The sequence below is a fragment of the Pholcus phalangioides genome, unplaced genomic scaffold (genome assembly GCF_987345545.1).
Source record: "Pholcus phalangioides strain wild (caught in Gottingen) unplaced genomic scaffold, Ppha-v1.0 ptg000007l_1, whole genome shotgun sequence".
Lineage (NCBI taxonomy): Eukaryota > Metazoa > Arthropoda > Arachnida > Araneae > Pholcidae > Pholcus > Pholcus phalangioides.
In genome coordinates this window covers 53,547,349-53,575,304 of record NW_028301600.1, presented here as the reverse complement: position 1 = coordinate 53,575,304, position 27,956 = coordinate 53,547,349, and the positions used below count along the sequence as shown (strand labels likewise).

Here is a 27,956-nt window from a genome sequence, read left to right as displayed (position 1 = left end):
AGTGTGTTCAAATTTCGGAGATTAAACCTTGATAACTTCAATTAATGGAAGTTCAACATAAAAATGCTACTCATGAACTATGGTGTGTTTAGCCCTTCCGAGCTCAAGCCTTCTCATGAAAATGAGAAAGAACTGAAAATATGGAGGAAACGGGACTCAAAAGCATTGCCAACGTTATGCCTCCTCATCGACGATGATTTAAAGAACTTAGTGATTGAAGCCACCACAGCAAAGATACCTCGGACACTTTATGTTGTGCTTTTGCTCCAATGACCCGGGCTGGAATTGCCACTATACGAACTGAATTCATGAACTGTCGATTGAAATCGGAGGAAAGTATGTCTGGTTTCTTAGGTCGCCTTTTGAGAGCCGATAAAGAATTGGAGGGCAAGATTGTAGCAGATGACTAAATCGAGTACCAGATGTTATCCAACTTGCCAGAAAAGTAAGTATGACAACGTCGTAACACAAATATATCGACTATCGTTAAATGGGGTGAGATTATGACACATGGGGTGAGAATGTGTGATTCTTGGATTCAGCAGACAAGTGCTTTTTAGTAGCTTGTTATTAAAGCCATTAGTTTTTACAATTAGTAGGAGGTCGTGGTATGTTGGTAAAACTAATAACTTGAATAACAAGCCACTAAAGGGCACTTGTTTGCTGAATCCCAGTGACACATTCTCACCCCAAGTGACATAATCTCACCCCATTTTACGGACGGACCATATCCTTATGGTCCTTATCCATTTTATCGGATAAGGACTTCACTTCAGAAAACGTACGCAAAGCATTGATATCGGAATATACGGATCGTCTTCAACATCGTGAAAATCAAGATATCCCGAGTGACTCTCAGCAGACAGCATTCCCGGTGGAAAATCAGAAATCAAGATTAACCTGTTTCATTTGTGGTCAACCATTGCGCAAATGTAAAAATTCCACTATCATTTGACGAAGCGAGAAATGGACCCGCTAATGCAAGATGGCTTAATGCGATGAGTGAAGAACTAGAAACCCTTAAATCCTGTGATGTGCATGATCTAATTCCGAGAGATCAAGCAAATAAAATCTTAGGCGGTAAATGGGTTTATTGCGTACAAATGGACAATCAAGGGAAGATACAAAGCACGACTTGTCACCAAAGGTTTCAAGAAGATTGAATGTAAAAACTATTTTGACACTAGTATTTTTTCACCAGTTGTGTGTTTTATACAAATACAACGCCACAACAGGCAAATTGCCCAAGGAGGTGGCTGACTTAAGAACCTCATAGACCCCCCCCGGAACCCCCAATGAATCGGTACATGCGGGAATGTGCGTGTACGTGTAGTGCAACCTGACGTAAAGTTTTTTTTGTGTAATGCTTGTTATGTGTAGTGCTGCCATCTGCCATCAGTTTTCTGAGTGAAGTGTTATGATTAAATAATTTATCGTTGTAGGACTGTTGCTCTCTGTGGCGAGACTTTTTAACGGGGAGATCGGCTCGCATTTGCGCCTTGAAGTTGGGAACCACAGAAAACCAACTTCAGCCGAACCCGGATCCTCGCATCGCGAGTCCGTCACTATAAACACTCGACCACCACAGCGGCATAAAGTATGACTACCTGGCGCAGGTCGATTCGAACCCAGTACATTCGAGGATTGTCCCTTTGTATCTCACGCCATGCCTCTACCGATTGCACTATCATAGCTACTTCAGTGAGATTATTTTATATTATGTTGGTGATATTAGAAAAATGGTAACATGTTCATACCGATATTAAATGTGCTTATCTTTATGGAAATATATTGAATTTTAAAATGAACTGTGTGTGTGTGTGTATAAATTTATATGAACTGTATAATTTATATTCCTTTCCGAAATTTTTGACGAAACACCCCGCATACGTCACAATTCAACAAATTACAAAGCTGCTAGTTACACAAAACAGCGACATTTTGCATCAAAGCTTGGGTGACATTTCTCGTTCAGCAATGCGGCGGGATAAACTATTTGAGTAACTTAGATAATAACTTATATAATGTCTATAAATTGAATTAGAATTAAAGCCCGTCATTTGCGTAGCGATTGCACCCCCCGGCTTTTACAAAAAATTTATTAAGTATAATAGAAATGGCCAAACAAGGTCAAATATACAGGGTGGCTATAAATAAAACGGAAAAAGATAGCTGTGATAAAAAAACGCCACTTTTTCACCTGGTGGTCAAAAATGGAACTATTTCTTATATTGAATTTTTATTTTCCCCATGTTCCACATATCCTGTATACCGAATTTCATCAAAATAACCTCTATCAGAATCGGCGCTACATACGTCTGAGTAATGTCAGTTTGTTTATAACCACCTTGTATATATATACATATATTGAGTATGTTCTTTGCCCTCCCGGGAAGAAGTTGAAATAACGGGCCTGGTTATACGCGAGAGCGATATACAAAAATTTCTACGCACATTTTCTTCCTCCAAAGCAGTCTGTATGGCTTTCATTTCTTCTTCAGCGGAACTTGACGGCCTCAGTATTTTCAGCAATTCTTCAGCCTGAAAAATGAAAGGTTTAAAATAATTAAAATGGATATAAATTGGCAAATTGAAAAAAAATATACCAAATTAGAGATTTAAAATACCTTTTTAGTATCTCCTTTCATTATAAGATAATGTGGACTTTGAGGCATAAAGAATATACCAACGATTTGAATGAAGGCTGGTATTGCTGATACGCCAAACATGTAGCGCCTACGTTCAGAAAACAAATTGGTATAGATAACCACAAACAAAAAAAAACTTTTGAATAGATGATGGATGAAACATTTTATGCCGAAGGATACACACATAAAACCATAAAAATATTTAGTAAGGAACTTTTAATAATAACGTGATTATACCAGCATTTTTTCAATTCGTTACATTCAGCCTTTTATCATGTATTCTTGAAGTGAAAGAATTTTTTTGTGTGTGTGTGACACTGCTGTCAGCCAAAATATATACAAGTAAATTTCTTGTTTTTCACAAGACGTCGATTGTTTATTAAAAAAGGTTAAAAGCATAGGTGTATGTGTGTTAAGAGGTTCTCAGTAGGTATTCGACAATATTGAGATAAAGGTACATATCCCCCGACTTTTAACCTCTTTACGATCCCTGTGTAATATTACGTCCAAACTGCAGAGAATATACCAACTATACCGTACCATAAATTCAAACAAGTTCTCTGTGTTTTCTTTCTTCTCTTCACCGTCGTGAAGCTTTATAGAAACCCTATTATCTACGAAAGATTTTTCCCCCCACACATATAATGTATCTTTCTACTATATATATACATGTAAGAGCGAAAGAGAACTGTAAAAAATCTTATCTATGATACCTTTCCTTTTATATTTTTTCTTTCCACCCTTATTCGTTTTTCTAACGTGCGGTTTGGTTTTAAGACAAGGATACCATATTTATCGTTGATTCGTTATATAGCGATAATTCAAATTTCTTTCCAAACACTTGTACGTGAAATGGTTAAAGAACGAGTAAAAACAACATTCGAAGTCTATTTACACGGTAAAATAGCCCCCAAACACCAATTTTCAATCCTTCCCACAAAGGTATATAGTAATACTATGGCCCCACATTCTAGAGCCGGGCCCATAATCTTAAATCTTTGGCGGGTTCCTCTCAGACCAGGATTTTTCACGGGCCCCTCTATAGTGTAAAAAAATTTTGCCTCGGGCGGGAGTCCAGCTAGCCCCACCATTATGGGACCTAAAAATAATACGGCGTATTTCAAAAAGAATTACCCGATTTGAAATGCGTATATTACGAAAAATATTGAAAAAACAGACACTTAAGACTAATTTTATATTACATGGCAAATCATGTCAAGTTTTTTTACAAACCAAATTAAAAGTGCTCAATATGCCCACCTTGGGATGCATGGCATATGTGTCTATACGGTAGTCAAATTCGTCCCAAACTTTTGCGGGTATGCTTGCACTGCGAGTGGATTTCTGTGGATTGCGTGCGAAACTGTCGGATGCGCTCCACATTTTCGTCTGAAATGCGGGGACAGCCAGGGGATTTCCCTTTACACAGATAACACGTGTCTCGGAATTGTTTATACCATTGTTTCTTAACCTTTTTTTGCCCGTGGCCCCCTTTAAACCACATTTTTTTCTCGTGGCCCCTCGTCTTACCCAGAGTCTTCAACTCTCATCTAGAAGCAAGATCCTTTATACGTATTGAAATGATTTTTTCAGTGAATTTATACTGAATGAAAATTTTGCAAAGAAAATTGGCCTCCAGGCCACTGGACTAGAATTTATTGATCTCCCCGCTAGTCCGAGTTCTATCAGGACCGTCTCGACATCATGCCCCCCCCCCCCCATCCCCAGCTAAAATGATGCTATGGTAGTCCGATATTTAGCTGGAAATAAGCAGCCTACATATTTCCTACTTATTTTCAAAATTAATTGTACTATACAAAATATCATAAGGTGGGGTCACTTACGGACACGTGGCCCCCAGGGCATGACCCCTCACAAGAGTGGGACTGACAGAGTTGCAGCTCGGGGCTTAATATAGTTTTTTCATAATGTTTTTGTTTTTCACACTGAATTTAATATAGAGAAGGCGGTCTGTGAAAAATCTAGCCGGGGACCTGCGCAAAAACCCCATCCTAGGGAACTTGTTGCAAAATGTAGGTGGTGAGGCCCGGTGGGTCCATGCCCTAAGACGGCCCTGGTTTTATGGGTGGTTTTGTTTGATTCTGTAAGCGTACATTCACTAATATAAAAGCTTTTTTATTTCTTCACACCTTAATTTTTCTTCTCAGCTCTCTGCAGCCTGCCAAACCACCTGTCATGGCCCCTTTCTCCATTTTCTTCCGTGGCCCCCTTGAAGTATCCCTGTACCACTAGGGGGCCATATGGCCCCGGTTGAGAACCACTGGTTTATACCATCGCCTAATGCTCTGAGCGGCAGGAAGTTCAACACCAGGGTATTGTCGACGAAAAGCACGAAGAACAGTTGGTACGGACTCACACTTCGCGAAGCTTAAACTACAAAACGATTTCTGTTGTGCAGTCGCGATCTTGACAAACACTGAAGTGGCGGCCAAAAGAAGAGCGTTAGCGCTACTTGTCGGCAACTGCGCGAAACTCGAGATTTCTCTCTTTTTACCTATACATAATTCGATCAAAACGGATTAAAAGCTGAATAGTTATGATTTTTTTATTGATCATTTTTTGATCATAAAAAAATCAAATACGATTTTTTTGAATTGGATGATTCTTTTTGAAACACCCTGTATAATAATTACACTGAATTGAACTTACCAACCATTACTAATAGAGATGAATGCGTAGTTAAAAAGGTAAGCTATAAGGAATCCAACAGTGATTCCGACTTCGTTAAGAGATACCATCATCCCCCGTCGATGCTGAAACAAAAAATGAAATATTAATTAAGATGAATTATTTTAATTTCAAAAATATCCAACACAAACAATTTCTTATCTAAAAATATGTACCAAAGAACTAAAATCGATTTTGGTTGAAATTTTCATCAAGTGCCCAAGAATGAAAAACCATTCATCTGCATAAAAGTTTTGGAGTTTGTATTGTAAATTTACACCGGAGATTTATTATCCCGAATTGCGTACACAAATATGTTAATCAATTTAAAAGGAAAAAAAATTAATGTGTACAAAAAAGCCATTAGTGAATTTAAGAGAAATATTGGGCCATTAATTACTTTTTAGAGAGGTAATTAACCAAAAACAAAACGCAACAATTTGAAACAAAATGCCATTAGCCAACTTATGGGAAATATTGGGGCAGGCAGCAAAAATCGTAAATAAAATATATACATACAGGCGGTGATATTTCAGAAATGTATGCGCATTCTGAAGTCACAGATACAGAAATCGCTACTCCAACGACTACACGACCACAAATGAGCACCCAAAACTGCGAACCTGAACAAAGCACTACAGCACCAACCACATAAAGCAAGCTTGAGCACACTATAGCTTTTTTTCTGCCGAATCGGTCCACTATAGTACCTGCGGAATTAAGATATAGAACATTACCCTTAAAATTCTGAAAATGCCAGCAAAAATACTCGAAGGATGTAAATGATATGCATTTCTGCACGTTTACTGTTACGTTTGCAGACGAGGCGAACGCAGTTATACTGTCAAACATATATATTTTACAAATGTCAATAACATGCACTGTTACGGTAGTGAAGATGATTATAGATTAAGCTACCGCCAAAAAATGCAGCAAAGAATGATCCGATAAGCATTGAAGTCACAAGCATTTCCTGTTGAAAACTGGTTAGATGAAATTCTTTCTTCAATTGTAAAAGTGCTCCCGCTATTATTCCTTCAAAACAAAAGACAAATTTAAAATAAAATGAGAAGTTGCAGTTTTTGTGTATTGGATTATATATTGTACATTTGAATATATATATTATAAAAAAAAGTATCATAAGCTCATAACTGAAGTGTCAGAAAAACTGGTACAGACGAACGTTTGCAAATAAGAGAAATGCAACCAATTAACGTAACTCGATGCTGCCAGCAGCACCTGTATAAGACAACAGGTAGCTAGGGAAGCTGTTAGATCAGACTAACGCTTAGAAATTCTAAGTTTTTATTCTTACCACATTATCAGCCAATCAGAATCAGGCTACTGTGACGTTTTAAAGTGTACCTCCTGCTGTTACGTTTGGCAACTTATCGCCAAACACCAGCGTCTATTAACAATTTCGTTATTATTCTGTCATTACGTCTCATTTGCGCACACGATAGTATTACAATGATATAATTTAACAATACTATAATGTAACGATCATAATAATAATGATATATATTATATAATAATAATGATATATATTATATAATAATAATGATATATATTATATAATAATAATGATATATATTATATAATAATAATGATATATATTATATAATAATAATAATTATATTGACATGCAATAAATACAGCGGCTTGCCGAAACACAAGTTCTATGTTTAGTTTCCTAATGAATCTATTATATTTATACAAATCTATTATAATTATGAACCAATAACAAAGGAATGGGTCGGCACTCTATGAATCAATAAATGATAGCAGGGCCCAACTTCTCTGGGCGCTCGCTTCGCGAGCCGTTATTATTGTCAACTTGATGTAACTGAACCACATTTGGATTAAATCAGAAAAAAATGAAAACATTTTTTGTGATTCAATGAAGGATAACTTTTTGTACGGGGGTGGCCCCCCCATTCCCCTGTATCGCCAAGTTCGCTGTTTGGGAACAATCCCCCCCCCCCCATTCCCGTGCATCTGACAATTTGTGGTGAATTATAATATAATAAATCATATTTATCCTGTGCAACGGTTAAAATACTGTAAATTAAAAATGTAATAAGAAATTAAATTTTTCAAACGAAGATGTTAGGAAAAAAAAAAAATTGGACGGGTTTCGAACTCATAACCTTCGTTCTAAGGGTCCCGTGAACTTCCCATTGTACCAACGGCGGTTGCCGAGCTGAAGTTGAATTTAGTATATCTATTATTAAATGTCAATAGGAAATATGGTGGCGCCAAATTGCGGTAGCCTCGCGGTCTGCTGTGATGTTTCTATGACGTTTTTGCCGCACTGGGACAGACCGATTGGGTACCTAAAGACGGGCTTTCCTAGGAGTAGGATTTCTGCGCCGTGTGTAGCATGAAGGAGGGGATTGGTTAAAAACATGAAATTCAGGTTTTTTAACCAATCAGAGTTTTTACGCTGCACGTGGCGCAAATAACCTGCTGCTAGGAAAACCCGGCTTAAGAGCTGCAGAGCGCATGTTTTGTCTTTGTTTCCATTGTCTTTATTTTGTATATTATTTGTATTCATGTATTTGTGCATGTCGTTTTGCAATTAAAAAAATAGCAGGTCAATACGATTTAATTGATTTTGACCGTGGTTCAGTAGTAGGCCATATGAGATGGGTCACTGCATTTCCAAGGTAGAGATAAAATTAAGATATTTGCGCACAACAATCGCAAGAGAGCGTACCTTGAATATAAAGAATCCGGGGAAAACATCAAATCTCCGACAAAGGTACGGACAGTAAAAGACCCTGAAGGAACGGGACTACTGCCGGCTGACAAGAATCGTTTCACGAGATAGACGTGCAACACACTCTGCCCCAAATCACTACAGATTTCAATGGCGGTTCATCAACAAATGTCAGCATGTGAACTGTACAACGGTCTCTCCTTGACATGGCTTTCGAAACCGAAGGCCCATTCGCGTGCCTTTAATGACTACTACTAAACCCCACATGCACCTCATCCATATTCTTCTATGGAACTTCTAATGAATTGGTACATGTTGGGGTTCGTGTGTATGTGTTGTAAATCTGATGTGAAGTATGTTTCTGTGTAACGCTTGTTGTGTGTAGTGTGCTGCCATGTATTATCCTAACTATGAATGAAGTGTAATGATAGAATAATTGTATCGTCATAGGCCTGTTGTGGCGAGACTTTTTAAAGGGGAGATCGGCTCACATGCACGCCTCGAAGTTGGGAACCACAGAAAACCAACCTCAGCCGACCACCATCATTGTGGCGACGGTGGGGTTCGAACCCGGGACCTCGCCATGCGAGTCCGTCACTATGACCACTCGACAACCACAGAGGCACCACCTTTGATGACTACTACTTTACCGAACATGCACCTCGTACACATTCCTCTAATGAATTTCTAACGAATCAGCACATGAGAGAGAGAATGTGTGTTCTGAGTGTATGCTTGGCCCTAACGTAATTATGTTGTCGAATTGCGCTTGTTTCGTGTTCATGCTGCCATCTGGTTTCCATTTTCTGAAGTGAAGATAGAAATGCTTGAATTTCCATGTTTTGTCAGTATCGTGTTGTAGGCTTGCGTGCTTTCTGTGGAGAAAACCTTTGATGACCGCAAGGCACAAAATTATGCGCCTTGCCTGAACTCACCAGCACTGCTATTGGATTGTTGAGGACTGATTGTTAGTCTGACGAGTGGCGTTTTCAATTTTATCGGGCTGATAGACGTGTACTGGTACGGAGAAAACTCCATAAAACCATGGACTTCGCATGTCAATAGGAGACTGTTCAAGCTGGTAAAAGCTCTGTCATGGTATGGGACGTGTGTAGTTGATATGTTATATAGACGCCTGATAGTGCTGCAGACGACTCTGAATGGTGACCAGTACGTAAACATCCTTTCCGATCACTTACACTCATTCATGCCCTGTATGCATTCCGACGGGCTTGGACAATTCCAACAGGACAATGCGACTTCACACACGTCGGACGGTGCTACTCCTCTGACATCAGCATCCTCCGTAGGTCACCTACTCAAACATGAACATTATTGAACACATATGGGATAACTTGAAACGTGCTGTACAAAATCACCACGCACCATTATCGAATCTGTGGACTGCCCTGTGAGAATCATGGTGTGAATTGCCTTTAGGATACTTCAGGAGTCCATGCTACGTCGTGCTGCAGCAGTTTTGAGTGCTCGATGGAGACCACGATATTAGGTGGGCGTATCAGTTTTTCTGACACTTCAGTGCACAAAGGTAATTGTGTACTTAAAAACTTAATTTTTCAAAATGACAGGAAATAAATAATTACGAATACTTATTTTTTTTCAAGGTAATCTGTAATGCAGTAAAACATCTTTTTTACGGACACCAATGGGACTAAATAATTGTCCGTAAAAGAGGAGTAAACGTTAATCAGGGATGATTGCATTTATCCCTATATAGGAGAGATATATGCATACATTTGTTATACAATGAGAAATTATCATTTGGACACAAAAGAGGGGTGAACGTTTTAAGAGTGGTTTTTCTGTATAATCAACACTCTTATTACATTCGATTGATGAACTTCCAAGCCCTCTCAGCGGCCCATTTACGAGATATCTCGCCTCTTTAAAACTCTCTTACTTCGGCAATGACGAGCCCATGTACGTTGCAAGTTTTCTTCTCTTAAGAACATGTTTTCCATCCTTCTAACCTGTCAGATCAACTGTCAGTGGACGGAGTCAGCTTTTGTTCAGATTTTATAACAGAAGGGGAGAAAGGCAGTGTTTGATAAATATACTTTTTTTCCCTTCCATATAGGAATATGCGTACAGTATAAATAATAGAAGAAGCTAGAATATTTCTCTTCCTCGGTTTATTGTTCTCGGAGTTGAGTGGGGAACATTATCACGTGCACAAAATAAAAAAAAAAGTCTTCTTGAAAGAAGATGTGACATTTTACAGAGGGTTTAGTTGTATTTCTACTGTACCAGTTATAATGCGGATCAGTGAAATTTATAGAACCGCGGAAAGGGTTAAGAAAGGTACAAAAATTGGAAACGTTACAAATGCTCACCAGTGTCATATCCAAAGAGTATACCACTTATAGAGGCAATCATCGAAGCTAAAAACACGAAACGTAGAGAAGAGTTTTGATGTTGAGACGTATCGTTGTTCTGAGACTGCTGCACAAAATCCGCAGATAAACCATAATTTTGTGGACGATTTTCTCTTTTTTGAGACATGTCATTTTCTGTGAAGAGCAAAATTTCAAACATTTTGTATATTTTATTTATTGTTATATGCTTGGTAATGCTAATTTCTATTTCAATCATGGAAATAATTGATAAATTTCTGCACTTCATGTATTCAAACTTCTGCCAGTGCATTTTTATTTTGTTTTTTATTAATTATGAAAATCATAAATACGGAGAAATATAGTAGGTTTCAGTTTAATCGAGATTTCAAGTGATTCAAAGTTATTGATGTTGGTGGTGTGTACTCTTTTTGACTAAACATTTACTAAAATTATTTTAATCCGAAAGGCGGTGAAATTAAATTTCTTGATAATGCAAAAGATAACAATCTCTATTTTCTTAGTTTGTTTTATAAATTACCAAGTTGAAATATAAGATAAGAACGTTACAATATGACGGATGTGGATAATGTTTTTTCTGAGAAATTTAGAAACAATTGCGCTTAGAAGGTAATAAAAAAATATGTTAATCCATTCTTCATTGGTAGTTGCATAAAAATGCAATGATTGCAAATGCTATGTACTCTAACACTTCATAGCGTATTTTATTCAAATATACAGGATTTAATTATAAATACATACTTGAGTAAAAAATAATTCGAAGCACCCAAAAGCTTGGGAGTCGCATTTCCCGGCTTTTTATAAAAAATTTAATATTTAAAAATGAAAACATTTAATCAAATTATTCGTGAACGATTTCAATACGTCATGGAAAATTAAGAGTAAAATGTGCGACTGAAATAATGAAAAAAAAAAAGAAAAAAAAACCCCAACAAAAAAACATGGCTGCTCTTACCATTTATTATATGAATTATGGAGTTTTTTTCTGCCTTCCGAGTTTTTCTGCCAAATATTTTCGCCAATCCATTTTTATAGTTGGATTGTTTTTTTCTACTTTATTTATAGGTATATATAAATTTACTTCTGGCTCTAGGTATCTTAATTTTGGATAACTTACGAAAGATTATCTTCTAAGAATGGATCGTTTACGCGCCCATTCGACGTAACGTAATGCAAAACTCATTAGTCAGTATTTCTGTTCATATCAAACACACTTTTAAAAAAAGTTTCTACTGTTATAAAAAAAGTTTACTGTTACTAAGGGAAAATGGAAATAAAACTTTAGTTTTTGCTGGCGGAAATACTAAAAAAAAAATATCTGTAGGTAAAGTTACTTTCTTCAAATGAGACATTTGCAGCTGTTTGAAACAATTTCTGCAACTGTGCGCTGCATACTTTTTGGTATGATCGGCACGATTTCAGAGACCAGTATTTATTCAGCATTATTTGTTTTGTTTAGACATAAAAGAAATCGGAACGCGCGTGAACTGTGAAGTCCTGAAATTAACAATATAAACTGCAGCATGTTATTTATATAAAGAAGGGTTCACGGCGACTGCGTCAAACAAAGACGAGATTTTGACGACACAGCCCACCTATTTATTTGATTCATCAAATAAATAGGAAAATAACATGATGTAAAAAAAACCTCATTGTAAAAGAAATTATGCACACAAACAGCTCTTATAATATTTGTTATAAGGTCAAATATTACTAACACAGCTATATAAATTTTTTTTGTTTGGTGCCTAGAATTTTTAACTGATTTTGACTGTATTTGGTGTGCTGGTTTCAAATATGAAAACAGTTTTTCTCTATCAGCTCTACTTTTTGAGATTCAGCATAGCTAAATTCTGAAATTTATTTTACTATACACCTCACTATGTAGTGGTTAAGCTGAGTTTTTTACGTGGATTAATTCCTGCTTTTTTTTCTTCCTTCTTCACTGCTATCAGCAGATTGTATGAAGCCGTATTTGTTGACATAACCTAGTGTTTACATCTAACACAACTTATACAGTTCTTTGTTTTCCTTCAAACTGAGCAAAACTCTAGAGTATCGCCATGGGCAATTTACTACTGAATGAATTGTGCCGGTAGTGGTTCTTTGTTTTGAAGGTTGATGGAAAAAGAATGACATCCAGTCAAAGAAGTTGTGTTGATCATCCTGATGTATTTTGCTATATGTGGTGGTGAGTACGCCCTGAAAAAAGAAGAGAAAAGCCATTTCTGATTTTGTTAAAAGAGCTTACCTTGGTGACCAAAATGAAGTTTGGACTCCACACCTTGTGTGTATACGAAACACCAACGACAGTGGACTAATGGGAAGAGAAGGAGTCTAAAACGGGGTGTTCCAATGTTCGGAGGTAACCCATAAATCACTTTGAGGAATGTTATTTTTGTATTGTGATTATTACTGGCATAAACCAAAATAACCGTAGCAAGTACAACATATCCTCTGCAAGACTCATTGCTCACTCAACCAAAATGAAATAAGAATATGATACTATAGCTTTGGCTATGGAGAAGATTAGGTTTCACAAGCATCAATGGGTGATTTGTATGGACTTAAAAATTGTTAACTTTTTCTCCTTGATCAGCAAGGGGGAATCACGAAATATCCTTGTCTCTTGATTATTTGCTTATATCTTGCTTATTTAGTAGAGATAAACAATACCATTGAATAAGAAAAGAGTGGCCTACGAGAGAGAACATAGTTGTTGGAGAAAGAAATGTCATTTGTGAACCCTTCGTCGGAGAAGACAGAGAATCATCTTCCCTCCGCTGCATATAAAGCTAGGGTTAATGAAACAGTTCATGAAAGCTCTTGATCAGAATAGCCTTTGTTTCGCATACATAGATAAAAAACGCCTGGAATAAGTACAGAAAAACTTGAAGCTGGAATTTTTGTTTCAAATCAGGCAGCTCATAAACGATCCTCATTTCATGGATTCAGAGTAAAAAGCGAGAATCTCATTCGTTCTTGTTGGGAAGAACTTTCTGGGCAACCACATGGCTGAAAACTATGTTGAACTAGTTAACAGCATATGAGCATAACGGTTCATTAATTTTACGGCCATTTCCCTAAACATTTTGGCGATAATAGTGAACGAATAGTGAACGAAGGTGAAAGATTTCACTAGGACATAAAGACAATGGCGAAGCGATACCAGGGCAGATGGGATACTCATATCACGGCAGATTACTGTTGGAATCTGCTGAGAGACTGTAAACAAAGTTCACTCAAGAATTTCAAATAAAAGATTTCGGAGTGGAACAGTATAACTTTTCCTTTGGCTTTTATTTGAAAATCTGGAAACCATAATTAGTGATACTGGAATTCCATTGGGGTAGTCGTAACACCAAACAGGTTTTTATTTGATTCTTCTCATTTCTAATTTTAAATTAAGCTATTGTAGAAGAATAGGAGTGTTGGTGTGCCTTTTTCGATTAATTAAAATATTTTACAAAATTTATTAAGAAAAAGGTTTTTAATTTAACGCTTATACCATGAGCCTAATTTGATGTGTAAACGTAAATAATGAAACTGTCATATTTCATAAACAAGAGCTGATGGGCAAAAACTGACGTCCTATTTGTTTTCAGCACATGAAATTCACACCAATTCGCATCATGAAAATCAGTTTTAAAATCCCTGAATTTATGTGTTGGCACGAAATTATGTGTTGCACTGTGTACGCTTTCGTGACGTATGTGCTGTTCGTAGCCGTAAGTATAATTTGCGACTCAAGAAAAAGAAAAAAAAAATACATGTAATAATTCTCGAGGGAAATTTTTACCGCGACGGTTGTGTGATCAAGGAGCCCAATTTATCTATAGTTAGGGTTACCAGAGTTCATTATTTTCAGTGCCATTTCAAGGGTACTCGTAAATTTTTATGATTTCACATTTTGTCTTCATTTTCCGGTTTCAGGAATTACTATTTTTTCTGAGTTGGTAAAAAAGTTACACTTCGAAGAAGATACCTCTTTATCTATATGTGTTTATAGGGCTTTTTCATCGACATTTTCCTTTCTTGGCATTTTCCAAAAAATGGCTCGGGGATCCATGATGTTCTTGTCAACCACCTCGTTGGGCAATTTGCCTGTTGTGGCGTTGTATCTGTATTTGTATTTGAAACGAAAAAGTTTGGTTCACTACTGAAAGATGAATATGTCAATAATGTAATTAAGATTTGGCAAGTTAGACCTACACTAGGTCTGATGATCAGAATCAGAAAAAATATGTATATCAGTTTTGTTTCCGTTGGAAAGCTATTGTTAAAATTTACAGTAATAGTGGCGCCATCTGTCGTAAACGGAAGTAAGTGACATTACCAAAAGAACACATACATGCGTCCTCCACGCATGCAATAACCGTAAAACAGCAAAATAAAGACGAAAAGAATAGATTATTTTTGGTCTGGTGCACAATTCTATTGTTGCTTCTATCTGTTGCTTACGTTTGACTCGGGAAATACTTGGCGTAGCTAACGCATATCTGTCTCACTTATGTATGCTTCATGACATTAAACAGGCATTCGAATAGTAAAATAACTAAAAAAGAAAAAGATTCAGTCATACAAATAGAAATGCCACAACAGGAAAATTGCCCAAAGATGGCTGAAAAAATTATGCCCATAAAAATATGGATGTCAAATAGAAAATATACAGGAGATAATGTGATTAGAAAAATATAAAGATAACGTATCATTTTTTTATTTTTTTATGACAGCTTGTTTCTCTTGATAATGGACTCGCACATACGCATTTCGAATTCCCCTCAGTAATGCTGCACTCCAGTATACAGTCGTATGGGTCTAGTTTATGACAATATCTCTAAGAATTTCATTGGAATGAACGGAGATACACAAGCGCCATGTCACGTTGAAGTCAGTACTTATGAGAATTTATTTTTAGAAACAGTCAAACATCGATTCATGAACGACAAAAAAGGACTAGTTTCGACAACACTTATACTTTGGGGCCGTGTATATGTTATGGTAAATGTGATAAATCTGGTGATTACGCATACTCGCCGTTATTAAGCATACACTTACTACTCAGTACTATTTCGGTTGGAAAAAAGGCCATATTTTTACTAATTTATATTGCAACTTATATATGAGTAAAAATTACTTAATTTTCATATTTCTCTCATATGTTAAGGATGAAATTATCACAAACTTTAGCTGGCGATTTGCTATATTTAAATTTAACTCTGAAATGGGCCTGAAAGAAAAACACCTCGTACATGTGCAAGGGACACTCTGAAAGGTTTTAGCAGCTCTCAGAGACAACATAACTATTAAGTTGATTTTATATTTACATGCACTGAAAGAACACTGAAAATATTCATGTCCAAGCTCTTATTTATTCAATGCATTTTTTTTGCTTTGAAAAAAAAAAAAAAAATTCATTAGAGTTTAAAACATTGGTCTAATTTTCGTGGGGTTTCTCGAAAAAAAACAGCATTTGAGAACAAAACTTCCCTAAATTATTTTAAAGTAACAGAGCCCCACGGTAACCAATGAGTTGCAGCAAGAGTGAAACAATCGTGGTTTCACTACTGTTTCCTAGATTGAAGGGCTTGGACAGCCGCTTTCGTTCTCGGTCTTGCACATTCGTTCTGGTTCGAAGGGCTGTGTGGGACAGCAGCTTTCTTTACTGTTCACTTACTTGCACAGTCACTTACGTTCCTATGCGTACCTGAGCAGCAACTACTTTCGTTCTTGTTTGTGGGGCAGGAGTGCCACTTTCGTTCTAGTTTGCGGAGGTGGCAGATATTATCCGACCCTTAGAAGTGATGGACTTGCAGTTCAGTACGCACTTTGCTAGCGCAAGTCTGACATCAACAACTTTAAGTGTCTTAGTGCTGTTTCATGAAATGTTATACTCCTCTCTCTATTGACACTCCGTCCCATAACTACTTTCAAAGTTCGTATCTTCATCTATTCAGATTCTTTGTCTCTCCTCCACCATTCTCCCCTCCTTAGTAGCCGAGAAGCTAACTTCAGATCGATCTTCATTTTGATATGGATTCGGAAACTTCACTCATGTGAAATTTTGTTCCCATGATCCCCCATCACAGCATTTATACTACGAAAAATTTAATTTCAATTTATTATACAAGATTGACATTTTCATGAAAGTAACCGCGGTAGTATTAGCCTAGTCGATTGGTGAGGGACAATGCAATGTTATGGTGTCGCAGGGAATTTTTCTCTAATAGGGTTGTCAATAAATTGAATAGCTTACCCCCGGAGGTAGTAAATTGTAACACAATTGACACGTTTAAAAAGAAATACGATAAACAAGTTGGGGTAAATCGAGAAGCTATCCATACTTAGATTAAGACAACCATAAGTATTATTTATGGGCATTATATAATATTTTATCATGTGTATATATTGTTTATAATTTTTATTAATTGCATTTTTAATTGGGTTGCAGTATTTTTGAAATATATGACATCCATACTTGTTTATGGGCATCTTTTTCTCAGCCACTTTTTGCCACTCAGGCATTTTGCCTGCTGTGGCGTTGTATTTGTATTTGTATTAGTATCCGACACTGCTTATTCTTTTTCAGTTGCCGATAAGCTTTCAGATCGATCTTCATTTTTATATGGATTCCGGTCCTTCACTTAAGTGAAATTTTGTTCCCATGCTCAGTTTTTGTGTTATGGGTATCCTCTCTTCGCTTTACGTGATCATTTTGCATATCAATTAATCACGTAAAATTCTCGCGATAGAGTAGCCTATGGTTCCTTGGTCCTTCTGCTATGCACATCTCGCGATAGATAGAGTATGGCTCCTGTGGCCTTTCTGATAGTTACATCTCGTAATAGAGTATAGTTAACAAAATACTTCTACTTAAATCTCGTGATAGATATGATTCCCGTGGACCTTCTGCTGTGTACATTTCGCAATAGAGTGGGATCTTGTGGTCCTATTCGACATTTCGTATTCGTCCTGTGCTCCATTCAATCGTATGGAGGGTTAAAAAACATATTCTTGCATTTAATCACCGATCTCTTCGCGGAGCACTAAGAAATCTTTGGCGGAGCACAGTTTGGGAACCCCGGCTTTTTCACAGATGTTTTGCAATAATGTTTGACTAATGACCAAATGTGTGAACCCAATGGCATCTGAAAACATTATTTTAATACCCCACATTCAAGGCTGTAGCGGGGGGGGGGGACTTGGGGGGGTCTACCCTCCCCCCGAAATGTGAGAAAATGACCGAAAAAAGGGAAAAAGACGACCAAATCTATTGTTCTATCACTTTGGTCCCCACCCCCGAAGAAATTGGGGCCAGATTGTAATTCGGGCCCAGAGATTTTGACATTGAAATTATAGATAACATTGATGGAAATGAAATGGTTTAGGTATCATTTATATTTCATTGCTTCATTGTCATGCTTTTTTTTCCAGTGTTAGTTTAATGTTTTTCATTGGTTTTACTTACTATGAACAAAAGCTGCCGTAAAAGTTCACCCTAGAAATCTTAGAAGTCCCCATGAAGGGATAAACCATAGACATAGAATAGTAATCGTTTAATCATTTTTGTCGCACCACGGTCATTTTCCTCACACGAGGGCTAATTAGACCGGGATCTACAATTTATTGCCGATTCCGAACGGCAGACTTGTTTTTATACTCACCGAGAGGTTGGCGCGCTAACCCCTTGATGTGGGACTCCCTACGGTAGCAATATTTTCTGTGGTCATGTCGCCGTTTCTGTTGTACCCCTGTGTTAGGAAATTTTTCTGACAAGGACGAACCGGGTATCGAACTCGCGACATCTTTAAACATCCTTTGGTACTTTAGGTGAGTATCTTATCGACCTGGGCTACCGCGCTCCTATAGAACAGTAGTCCATTCTAATAGTAGAACATTCTTATTCTTACTCTATGGGATGAACTCTTGATTCCTATGGGAGAAATTGTTTAGGTTTGCGAACAATTCAGTTAGCGAACAGACTAAAGGAATGAATTAAGTTTTTAAACCAAAGGTTGGACTGTATAAGTGAAAAAAGTGACTTATGGTAGAAATCAAAACACATTTTATGATACAAATATCTAACAAAATAGGAAAAAAATCTAAATTACACATTCTATTGAATCCGGGAAAAATGGCAGTAAATTGTCAAAGACGACTCGCCGGTGTTGTAATCTTTCAATAAAATGCAACATTCAAATCCTATTACTTAATTGAATTTAGTCGATCCTGCGTCAGTATTTTGTTTAGATATTTCATCATTATCAAGTTTAGATTATGCTGAAAATTCAATTTAGATTTAGAAGAAATCCAATAGATTTTCAATCTAGATAACAAAAATCATTTGTATACACTTGCGACTCTACCGCTAACATTGTAAATATTTTTTGACGCTTTAATTAAAAAATAAATACATGAAAAATGATCAAAATTTCTACCTAATTTCTTTATAAACTTTAACTTTGTATTTACTAATTCTCAAATGAAATATATATTTTCGTATATCTTACCAGAGTGATATCTTCCGTCAGATGATATTTCTCTTAATGTATACATTGTTGATGTCTTCAGGCAAACGATTCTTCCTCACGATATGAAGCAACCAATAGTTGAGTTGTAACTTTTTTTTTTGATATAACTTTATTGCTTGTCACTCGCAAGCACGACGTACTTTATTCTCAACGCATTCCGTGTAGAAAATTGTGTATCAAATTCAAACTCGAGATACTGTGTATATACACACTTTATGCTGCTGCTGGGGCGGAAAGAAACACAATAGACAAGTTAGACACGTGTATAAATTATCGAGTCTCTCTCTTTTAACAGAAAATGAAGACAAATTCTCTTGAGATTTTCATTATTTTTTTTTCTATTTATTCGCAAGTTTATGCTCGTAGTAGCGGATGTTCTGTAAAGGCATCCAAACATGTTTGCCGTAGCCACCGAACAGCTGTAACTGGCAGAACTGAAGTAGAAAACCGTTTACAAGGTAAATGTTATTCTACTCACGCACAGATTTTCAAACGCTGTGTTTTCGTGCTGAATCACAGTTGTAATTTGATCAGTGCGAAATTATAGTCTGCAAAAGCACATTGCCTACGTCACGATGGGCTATTTCATTATTTTCTTTTAGGTAAAGCGACTGCGCATCGAGAAGAGCGCATCAGTCACTTGTCTTTTCTCGTTTGGCGTCTTTAGCGCTATTTTGTTCCCCGACAAAGGTGGGGCTTACACGGTCCCTCCCAGCAAGGGAAAATTTTCATTTTTTTTCCACACTATAAATTCACTAAATAGTGGTCCATGAAAAATCTGGCGTAGGGCCTACCAAAGATTCTAGCCCCTGGCGCAGGATGTAGAAGTAGATGTAGATGACGTAAACATTGGGTGCTCGAGCACTCGCAGTATTCTGCAGAAGGGATTGGACTCAGCATTTATTGAAAAAGCGGAATTTCATTCATCGAGCTATAGCCAAAAACTCACAGATATAAAACATTACCGATGGTCTTAACAGAAAAGTATAATACCGTGATCCTGCAGGGTCTTCGGGCCGAATAGCATCGTGCCGAATCTTTCTGCACGGAATTCAATTTGTTGCACAAACTCAGATCCTTCGTTTTTGTGTTCATTTTTATTATTTCTAGACATTTCATGAAGCCCATAGCATTTCAGCAAAATTTTGTTTTATTGATAAAGCTGGCGCCCTCTATGGGTTTAACAGAGAACAAAAATAAAATAAATAATTGAATATACTGGAGACAGCTAAGACACTTCAGAGCCAGTACCCATCTTCAAATATGAATTTTAAATATATTTGCAGTAAATTTCCAAATGTTTTATCTAAGAAAAATATGTACTTAGTGGTTAATATATATTAACAGTTTTCGAGAAATTTAATGCATACATATAAAATAACATGTCCTGACTGACTGATTCATCATCGCCGAGCCGAAACCGCTGAAGCTATATACATGAAGTTTGGTCAGTAGATTTAGTTTACGACGTAAAGACATGGGCGAAGATATGGGGGGGGGGGGCATGCCCCCAGCGTTGAAGGTTGAGTCGATTGATCTAAAGTATATGTGTATATATGAATTGACATCATCATCATCGTGGCCCCCAGCAATAATGACCGTACCCCCAAACTTTCAAGTCTATCATCGCCTATGCGTAATTGGCTCACTAAAGCCGGGTTTTCCTAGGAGTAGAATTTCTGCGCCGCGTGCAGCGTGAAAACGCTAATTGGTAAAAAACTTGAAATTCAGGTTTTTCAGAGTTTTTACGCTGCACGCGCTGTAGAAACCTGCTTTTAGAAAAACCTGGCTTAAGAAGGGATTTTTCGAAATTTGACACCTAAGGGGGTTCAAAGGTTACATAGAGAAATCACGCTAAGATGAAACCACTGAAGCTACAAATATGAAATTTGGCCAGTAGTTGCATTTCATGATGCAAAGACTTACTAAAGAAGGGTTTCTGGAAATTCCAACCCTAATAGGGTCACAAGGTGGTTTAAAGGTTATATAGAGGCATCACGCCGAGCTGAAAGCACTGATTTGAAAAATATGAAATTTGGTCAGTGTTTTTACTTTGTAATGTAGAGACTCACTGAAAATGGATTTTTCAAAATTCAACCCCTAAGAGGGGGTTCAAAGGTTATATGGAGCAATCATCTCTGAACAAAAATCGCTGAAGCTATAAATATCTAATTCAGTCAGATGTTTTATTTTATGATGTAAAAACTCAGTAAGGACGGAATTTTCAAATTTCAACCTCGTAAGATTAAGTAGTTATATTATATCTATATGATTTCTTTGTGTGAACTAATATTGAAGATAATCAGTAGTGTGAGCTGTGACCGCTTTCTGCGGTCGCATCCTACATCTCTCCACGTTCGTAGTTGGAGATGACTCGATTACCTTGTAACAGCCAAGAAAATTAAATCAGTGATCATAAAAAAAAATTAAAGACGAAGGAGAAAAAAAAATGTAACAGCTGTGACGTGCCGGAATCGAACCCGTAGATTGCGAGTCCCACGCTCTATGACTGCAACCACACAGAGCCGGCTGTCAACTCGCGTTCTTATTAGATATACAGTCGAATCCCGTTATAACGAACTCCAAGAGCGGAGAAATCACCTCGTTTTAATGAAATTTCGTTACGAAGGAATTCTAGACTTTTACATTGTTGCTATGTAAATTTATCTGGGGGATTAGAAAAGTTTTCGTTGAAACAAGATTTTTTCACTATAACGGTATTCATTAAAACAAGAAGTGGTGGCTGTGCTAGTAGCGCGAATAGGTCACGAGAGAGAGTAGCTCGCTCCACGCGCTCGCTTTAGGATATTCATAGGTCCGTCTGATCCATAGCTACTACTACCCCTCCCCACCAAACTTTATTTTCTTAAGCGACCAAATGTCTATTGACATCCTCACCGCCACCACCAAAACCCATCTGCTTCTCGGAACTTCATCACAGCCAGTTATTCTACGAAACGGGTTTTCAGGAAAAAGAAAGCGTTTCACTTTTTGTGATTATTTTTTTTCTCTTTCACCAACTTTCACTCTTATGTCTTTTTCGCTTTCAAGTCGCTATAGAAATTTCACTTCAAAAATATTGTTGCCAAAGAAACAACAGCGATAGCAGCAGCACGTTTCTGCGTTAGTGAAAAAAGCATCAGGAGTTCACCGATTTCACAAACCTCCATGATATTGTCTATGGTCCTTCTTTTTGAAGGATGAAGAGTCCGTCATCCTGTGTGAAAAATTGTTTTGAAGTGTCATGAAAATGACAAATTTAAAAATGTATAATTTTTTTGTACAATGAACTCGAGGTTTAAAGCGCATGCATTCTATTGACGAGAAACAGTGGAAACGACTTGACGATAAAAACCGACTTGCGCAAACACAACGTAATAGCAACTCGGGATAATTATAAATGTGCCTCAAAATAAAAAGCTTTTCACACGTTTGGCTTTTATAAATTAATGGGGTTTTTTTTTCACAAGTGTAAATGTTTTTACGTAAACATGTTCTTCAATGTTTCTAATCTTGGTTTTGTTGCTAAAGATAATAAATTCACTTTCCTCTAGATACAGAGGTTTTTTTTTGGGGGGGAAAAACGTCTTCGTGGGAATTAATTTCCGCTAATTATCAGTAGACTTCATTGTTTTCTGTTTGTTAAGGACGTGGAGAGATTACTTAATGCAGCAGCAATGCATGACAAATTGACTAATACCTCGTTATTTGGAGGGAAAAAAATTGCGGCGTAATTAAATGTTTATTATCGTATGACTAGATTGGTGATATGAATCTGATTTCGTAAAAATACAGTATTTCGTTATAGATCATGATATTTTTATTGTTTTTCTTTATTGAATAGCGTGTAGTATACTGGTTAATGAATTTTCAACCTCAATCTTTGTCTAGAGAATTACTTAGCACTGGTTACACCCAACTTAGTCGAGTTTCCATATACAGTCAAACCTCGTTAGTGCGTCACCCGGTTAACAAGTCACTCCGCTTACCGGGCCACTTTTTGGAAGTCCCAATTGTCTCAGGCAGGAATTGGCACAGCTATGGCTTACTCCGTTTAACGAGTCACTCCACTTACTAAGTCATATTTTTGCTCTCCCAAGAGTGACTCATGAACGAGGTTTGACTGTATAACCAAGTTATTTTATTTCAGCAAGAAAATTCGTTATGGAGAATGATTTCCAATACACAGGTTGCCTCAAATTGTTTGCACAGTTGATATCTGCACCCGGTGGCATCAGAGCCGAGGGTGCAGTGGTGCTCAAGCACCCACAGTATTTTAGCACCTGTCTGAGCACCCCCAGAATTAATTCAGAAAGCACAATCTCCTATATGAAGATCTAGTCAAGCACCCACAGGTCTGAAACACTTCTGACCCCTCTATCTGTAAAAGTTGACTTAAGAGAAACCTACTTTCCATTATAGTCCTCAAATCAGGAGAAGAGTTATCGGAACCGAGAATTATCCTGGGCTGGTGGTACGCTGTCTTGGAGCAAATCGATTTGCGTCCCTACACGGATATTCAATGTGCTTTCTAAGACCACCGACCACACCATTCTTTAAAGCTTTTGCTCTAACCCTTCGTTACACTGATGGCAATGGCGTATTTACAATTATATTACCCTATTGTAAATATGCTTAGCCTAGGGCAGCAAGTTCAGAGAGGTGACAAATTTTGAGGAATGAGTGGCCAAGAAAACTAGTACAGTGAAACCTGTATAAGACGGAACGTCAATAGACTGAAATTATTTTCCGTTTTAGACAGGTTTCCGTTTTATAAAGGTGCACATAATAATATATGTGCAGTGATTTATTTCTGTCATTTTGTGAAACTTATATTTTCAGAATATTCCCTAAAGGCCGGGATTACACCATAAAAGTTTGATGAAAGATCTTTTACTAAACTTGAAAAATTCAACCAATAACGTATCGGTTACATCCGAGAGAAGTAATAAATAGGCTCATTGGTTGTTTTTTTTCAAGTTTTGCAAAATATTTTTTGCCAAACTTTTATACCCCAGCCAAAGTACGGGGTGTTTCAAAAAGAATCACCCGATTTGAAATGGATTGAACATAGACTTAAAATATTAAACATAGACACTTAAGATTAATCTTATATTACATGGCTAATCATAAAGTTTTTTACAAACCAAATTAAAGGTGCTCAATATGACCACCTTGGGATGCACGGTATATGTCTATACGGTAGTCAAATTCGTCCCAAACCCTTGCGAGCATGTTTGCATCCACTGAGAGTGGATTTCTGTGGACTACGTGGAAAACTCTGTCGGATGCGTTCCACATTTTCATTTGACACGCGGGGACGGCCAGGGGATTTCCTTTTACACAGACAACCCGTGTCTCGGAATTGTTTATACCATCGCCTAATTCTCTGAGCGGCAGGAAGTTCAACACCAGGGTATTGTCGACGAAAAGCACGACGAACAGTTGTTTCGGACTCACACTTCGCGAAGCTTAGACTACAGAACGATTTCTGTTGTGCAGTCGCGATCTTGACAAACACTGAAGTGGCGGCCGAAGGAAGAGCGTTAGCGCTACCTGTCGGCAACTGTGTTGCGCGAAACTCGAGATTTCTCTCTTTTTACGTATACATAATTCGATAAAAACGGATTAAAAACAGAATAGTTATGATTTTTTTAAATCGGATGATTCTTTTTGAAACACCCTGTACAATAAACAGATTAAACAGGAGAGTACTAAAAAAAAGTATTAAACAGAGACATGCATATTGTTATTTTAAATTTTTTTATGTTTGCTTTTTGAAATTACGATACACATTTGAAATTTCGTATTTAAATCGTTAATTGCTGAAATTCAATATAAAACGTCTCCTGAATAGAAATAGAATGAACTTTTATCAAAAGTGAAAAAAAATTTAATATTTAAAATAAAAAAATTACGAAATTGTATACCTTTTCTTTAAAACCTCCCCAATGAGATCAACAAGTAATATCGTTTGTGAAAGAAAGATGCTACATCTCTGTAGCACTTAAATTTTGTTTTTCTTTAGTCTCTATGACCTGCAGTTTTGTGTTCAAATTCACCACGCGTTTCTTGCTGCTGGCGGCCATTTCTACACTGAAAGAAACGCTAAAAAAACAGGTATCCCCTAAAATTGTTAATAATAATTCAGTCTCTCTTCCCCTATTCCACTCCAGAACTAGTTTAAAAAATGGAAATTATCATAAAATTTTTCTACAAAAGAGGAGTACTTTCTAACACAAGTCATCATTTTCATCATAAACAAGATGCTAAACGGGGTTTCAATGAATCTGCTCCCATCCAAACCCAATCCCTTACTTCCAGAACCAGTTCAGATAAAATAATTCACATTTATAATTTTTCCTAGAAGTAAAAGAGTTTCCTAACAAAAGGGAAATCAGTAGGACTTAATTTTTTCCCATTCAAAGGACAAAAACTTGCACTTGGCCAAAAATTCTTGTGCATTCCCAATAGTATAGAAAAGGGAAATTTTTTTAATGTAAATAATGTATGCGTGTAATTCAAATATGAATGTCCAGCACTGTCAACGGAGGCTCTGTTTGATTATTCCAGTCGCAGTGCAGGCTCTGTGTGTTTTCTGTGTGTGTATATTGCATATTCTGTAAAAGGAAAGGGAAACAAAACTGCCCAGCACTGTGGACGGAGGCTTTGTTTCTTCGTTTCCCGTCACAGTCGAGGCGCTGTATATATTTTTATACATTGTGTATTTAGACCATTCTCAAATCTCTCCCAGTTCAACACTTTTTCTTCTTTTCCATATTTCTTTCGAAATCCCAAGCTGCGGTCTCTGGTCCTTATGTGCCACTGGGTGCACGTGCAATTTTTCTCCCCAGTCATTGGATTCACTCACCCATTTTTGTCAAATGACTTGTACGTTGCATCGAGTTGATGGCTGTCTTCATGGGGAGAACGACGCGAGTGATTGGATACTTGCGAGCACGGGGCAAGGGGAGCCACCACTATAAATCTTTGCCAACTTTTCCGACACAACTCTGCCTCTTTTGAGGTAACGGAAGTAAGGTGCTTTGCATCAGTCCGGGGTTGTGAGCGGTTCTATCTATGTATCTATCTACAGACTTTGTATACATCTAAACAACAGTTGGCGCTAAAACGGGGTTTTTACATTATAATTCCTATATGGAAGATTTGTTTACTGAAAATTTTGGAGCTACAACAGGGAATTGGGACACTACAACGAGGTTTGACTGTAAGTATAGGGTACCGATAATTGATATATAGATAATTTTAATTGCTTGAGCTTGGATCATTACAGTATTATATACAACTTTTATTCAACAGTATATTAATACATCACAACAAAAACATAAATTCATATTAGGGACGACACTGACATTCAACTCTTTTACCAGTAGGTGACAGAAAAGATATACAAATAATAATAATAATCAAATCATATACATATATAGGGTGTCCATAATTGAAGGTGGCTTGTTCTGAGCTGACAAAGTTACCATATTTGTCGCCGATCCATCAAACAGAGATTATCCGAATTTCTTGCCAATCGCTTGTAAGCGAAATAATTTTGGCGCAAAGTTAGCGATATTTTGACAATTTGTCAGATGTTTACATTTTGGGGATGGAATATTCATGAAAAGTAAATTTTCAGCTTTCATAGCTGTGGCTCATCCAATTATGATTTTCTTGGTGTTCTGGCCATGGCCCTCGCCGATCAAAAATTAAATTACAAAAAAAAATTTAATATTTTGGTATAAAGTTAAAATATCGAAAAAGACCTTTTATATACTATTTTAACGAATTTCTGTTAATTTAAATGCTTTTTGAAAGGTGGTAACTAAAAACTTTTCTGAAAGAAAATTTTTGTGCTTCCAACCAGAGGTCGATCTTGTTTCCCTCCTGTTATTCCCACACAAAAGTCCGAGTCAGTCTTGGGCCCTGCTGCAGGATGTGGGGTGGGGGGGTCATCATGGTTCTGGTTTTAAGAAATTTAATTAATTCCCATGATGTGGAAAATTTTCATGCATTTCTTTTTAATTCAGCTGAAATATAAATTTTTTGCTCAAAAACGTATGCTAAAAAAAGAATGTATTATAAAAACATGCATATTATGAACTATATATTTAACCTCGAAAAAAACTGAAAAGTAAGAAGGAAAATAAGAATTTATAACACAAAATTCTTTTTTGTAATTTCACAATTACTAATTTTTATTAGGAATCTCATCAGTGAAAGTCGGCACTATATACTTATCGATCGCTCTTGCATAATAAAATGCGCTTTATTTTTGCTCTAAATAAAGCCACGAATAACGCGAATCTAAATTTTCCCCACCCTTCGTACATTACAAGGAATGTGTCACCAGGTACGAAGATAACACGCAGAGTTATGGATTACCATGCTCTTGTTATTCAACTCGTCACGTGGGGGGTTAATGCTTCAAAGAATGAGGAGAACAGACAATAGGATGAACAGTCTAGTTAATCTTATGCCTATGTTTGTAATAGGTCGACGAACGGAAAAATTCATAGCATTTACTATTTTCGACACCATCACATATCAACGCGTTATTTGTCTTCGGCATAGATTTATATCGAAAACATCTGTTTCATATGACATAGATTTTCAGTTTTATTCCTTTTAAACCGACAGGAGAGGTGTAAGTATTACAAATATTGAATTTCACAAAAACATTCATTTATCTTTTCTATACGAACTTCTAGTAAGTTGACATACGAAAATTTATAGCATCTACTCTTTTGGGAACAATAAAATGTCGATCTTAGATTGTGATTTCTTAGAGGTGGTTTATCGAATACCATGCAATGATAAACATTCTATGATCTGCATAGTAAGAAATGAACCACGAAAGACGAATGGGTAGAGCCATTTCTCTTTTTATACTGCAAATACAAAAACACCATCCTCATCGCTTAACACGCCATAAAGTTCGATATTTGTTTGAAGTGTTGCATTCCAGGCGATGAGATGGAAA

The 27,956-nt window shown here is 36.9% G+C and overlaps 1 protein-coding gene across 2 annotated transcripts in view; it reads right to left on the bottom strand.

Moving 5' to 3' along the window:
* LOC149085483 (solute carrier family 2, facilitated glucose transporter member 12-like) overlaps positions 1–19,514 on the bottom strand; it is a 35,419-nt gene extending 15,905 nt beyond the window's left edge. The window contains exons 1-7 of one of the 2 annotated variants that reach the window (XM_089233500.1): positions 18,944–19,514; positions 10,413–10,589; positions 6,255–6,371; positions 5,856–6,046; positions 5,319–5,422; positions 2,628–2,736; positions 2,455–2,541 (exon numbers count right to left, since the gene is read on the bottom strand). In XM_089233500.1, coding sequence (XP_089089626.1) covers positions 2,455–2,541; positions 2,628–2,736; positions 5,319–5,422; positions 5,856–6,046; positions 6,255–6,371; positions 10,413–10,589; positions 18,944–18,989 — 831 coding nt within the window. In that variant the 5' untranslated portion in view covers positions 18,990–19,514. The remainder of the gene's footprint in view (positions 1–2,454; positions 2,542–2,627; positions 2,737–5,318; positions 5,423–5,855; positions 6,047–6,254; positions 6,372–10,412; positions 10,590–18,943) is intronic. The other variant, XM_089233499.1, reaches the window with a different exon arrangement.
* Positions 19,515–27,956: the final 8,442 nt, after the last annotated feature.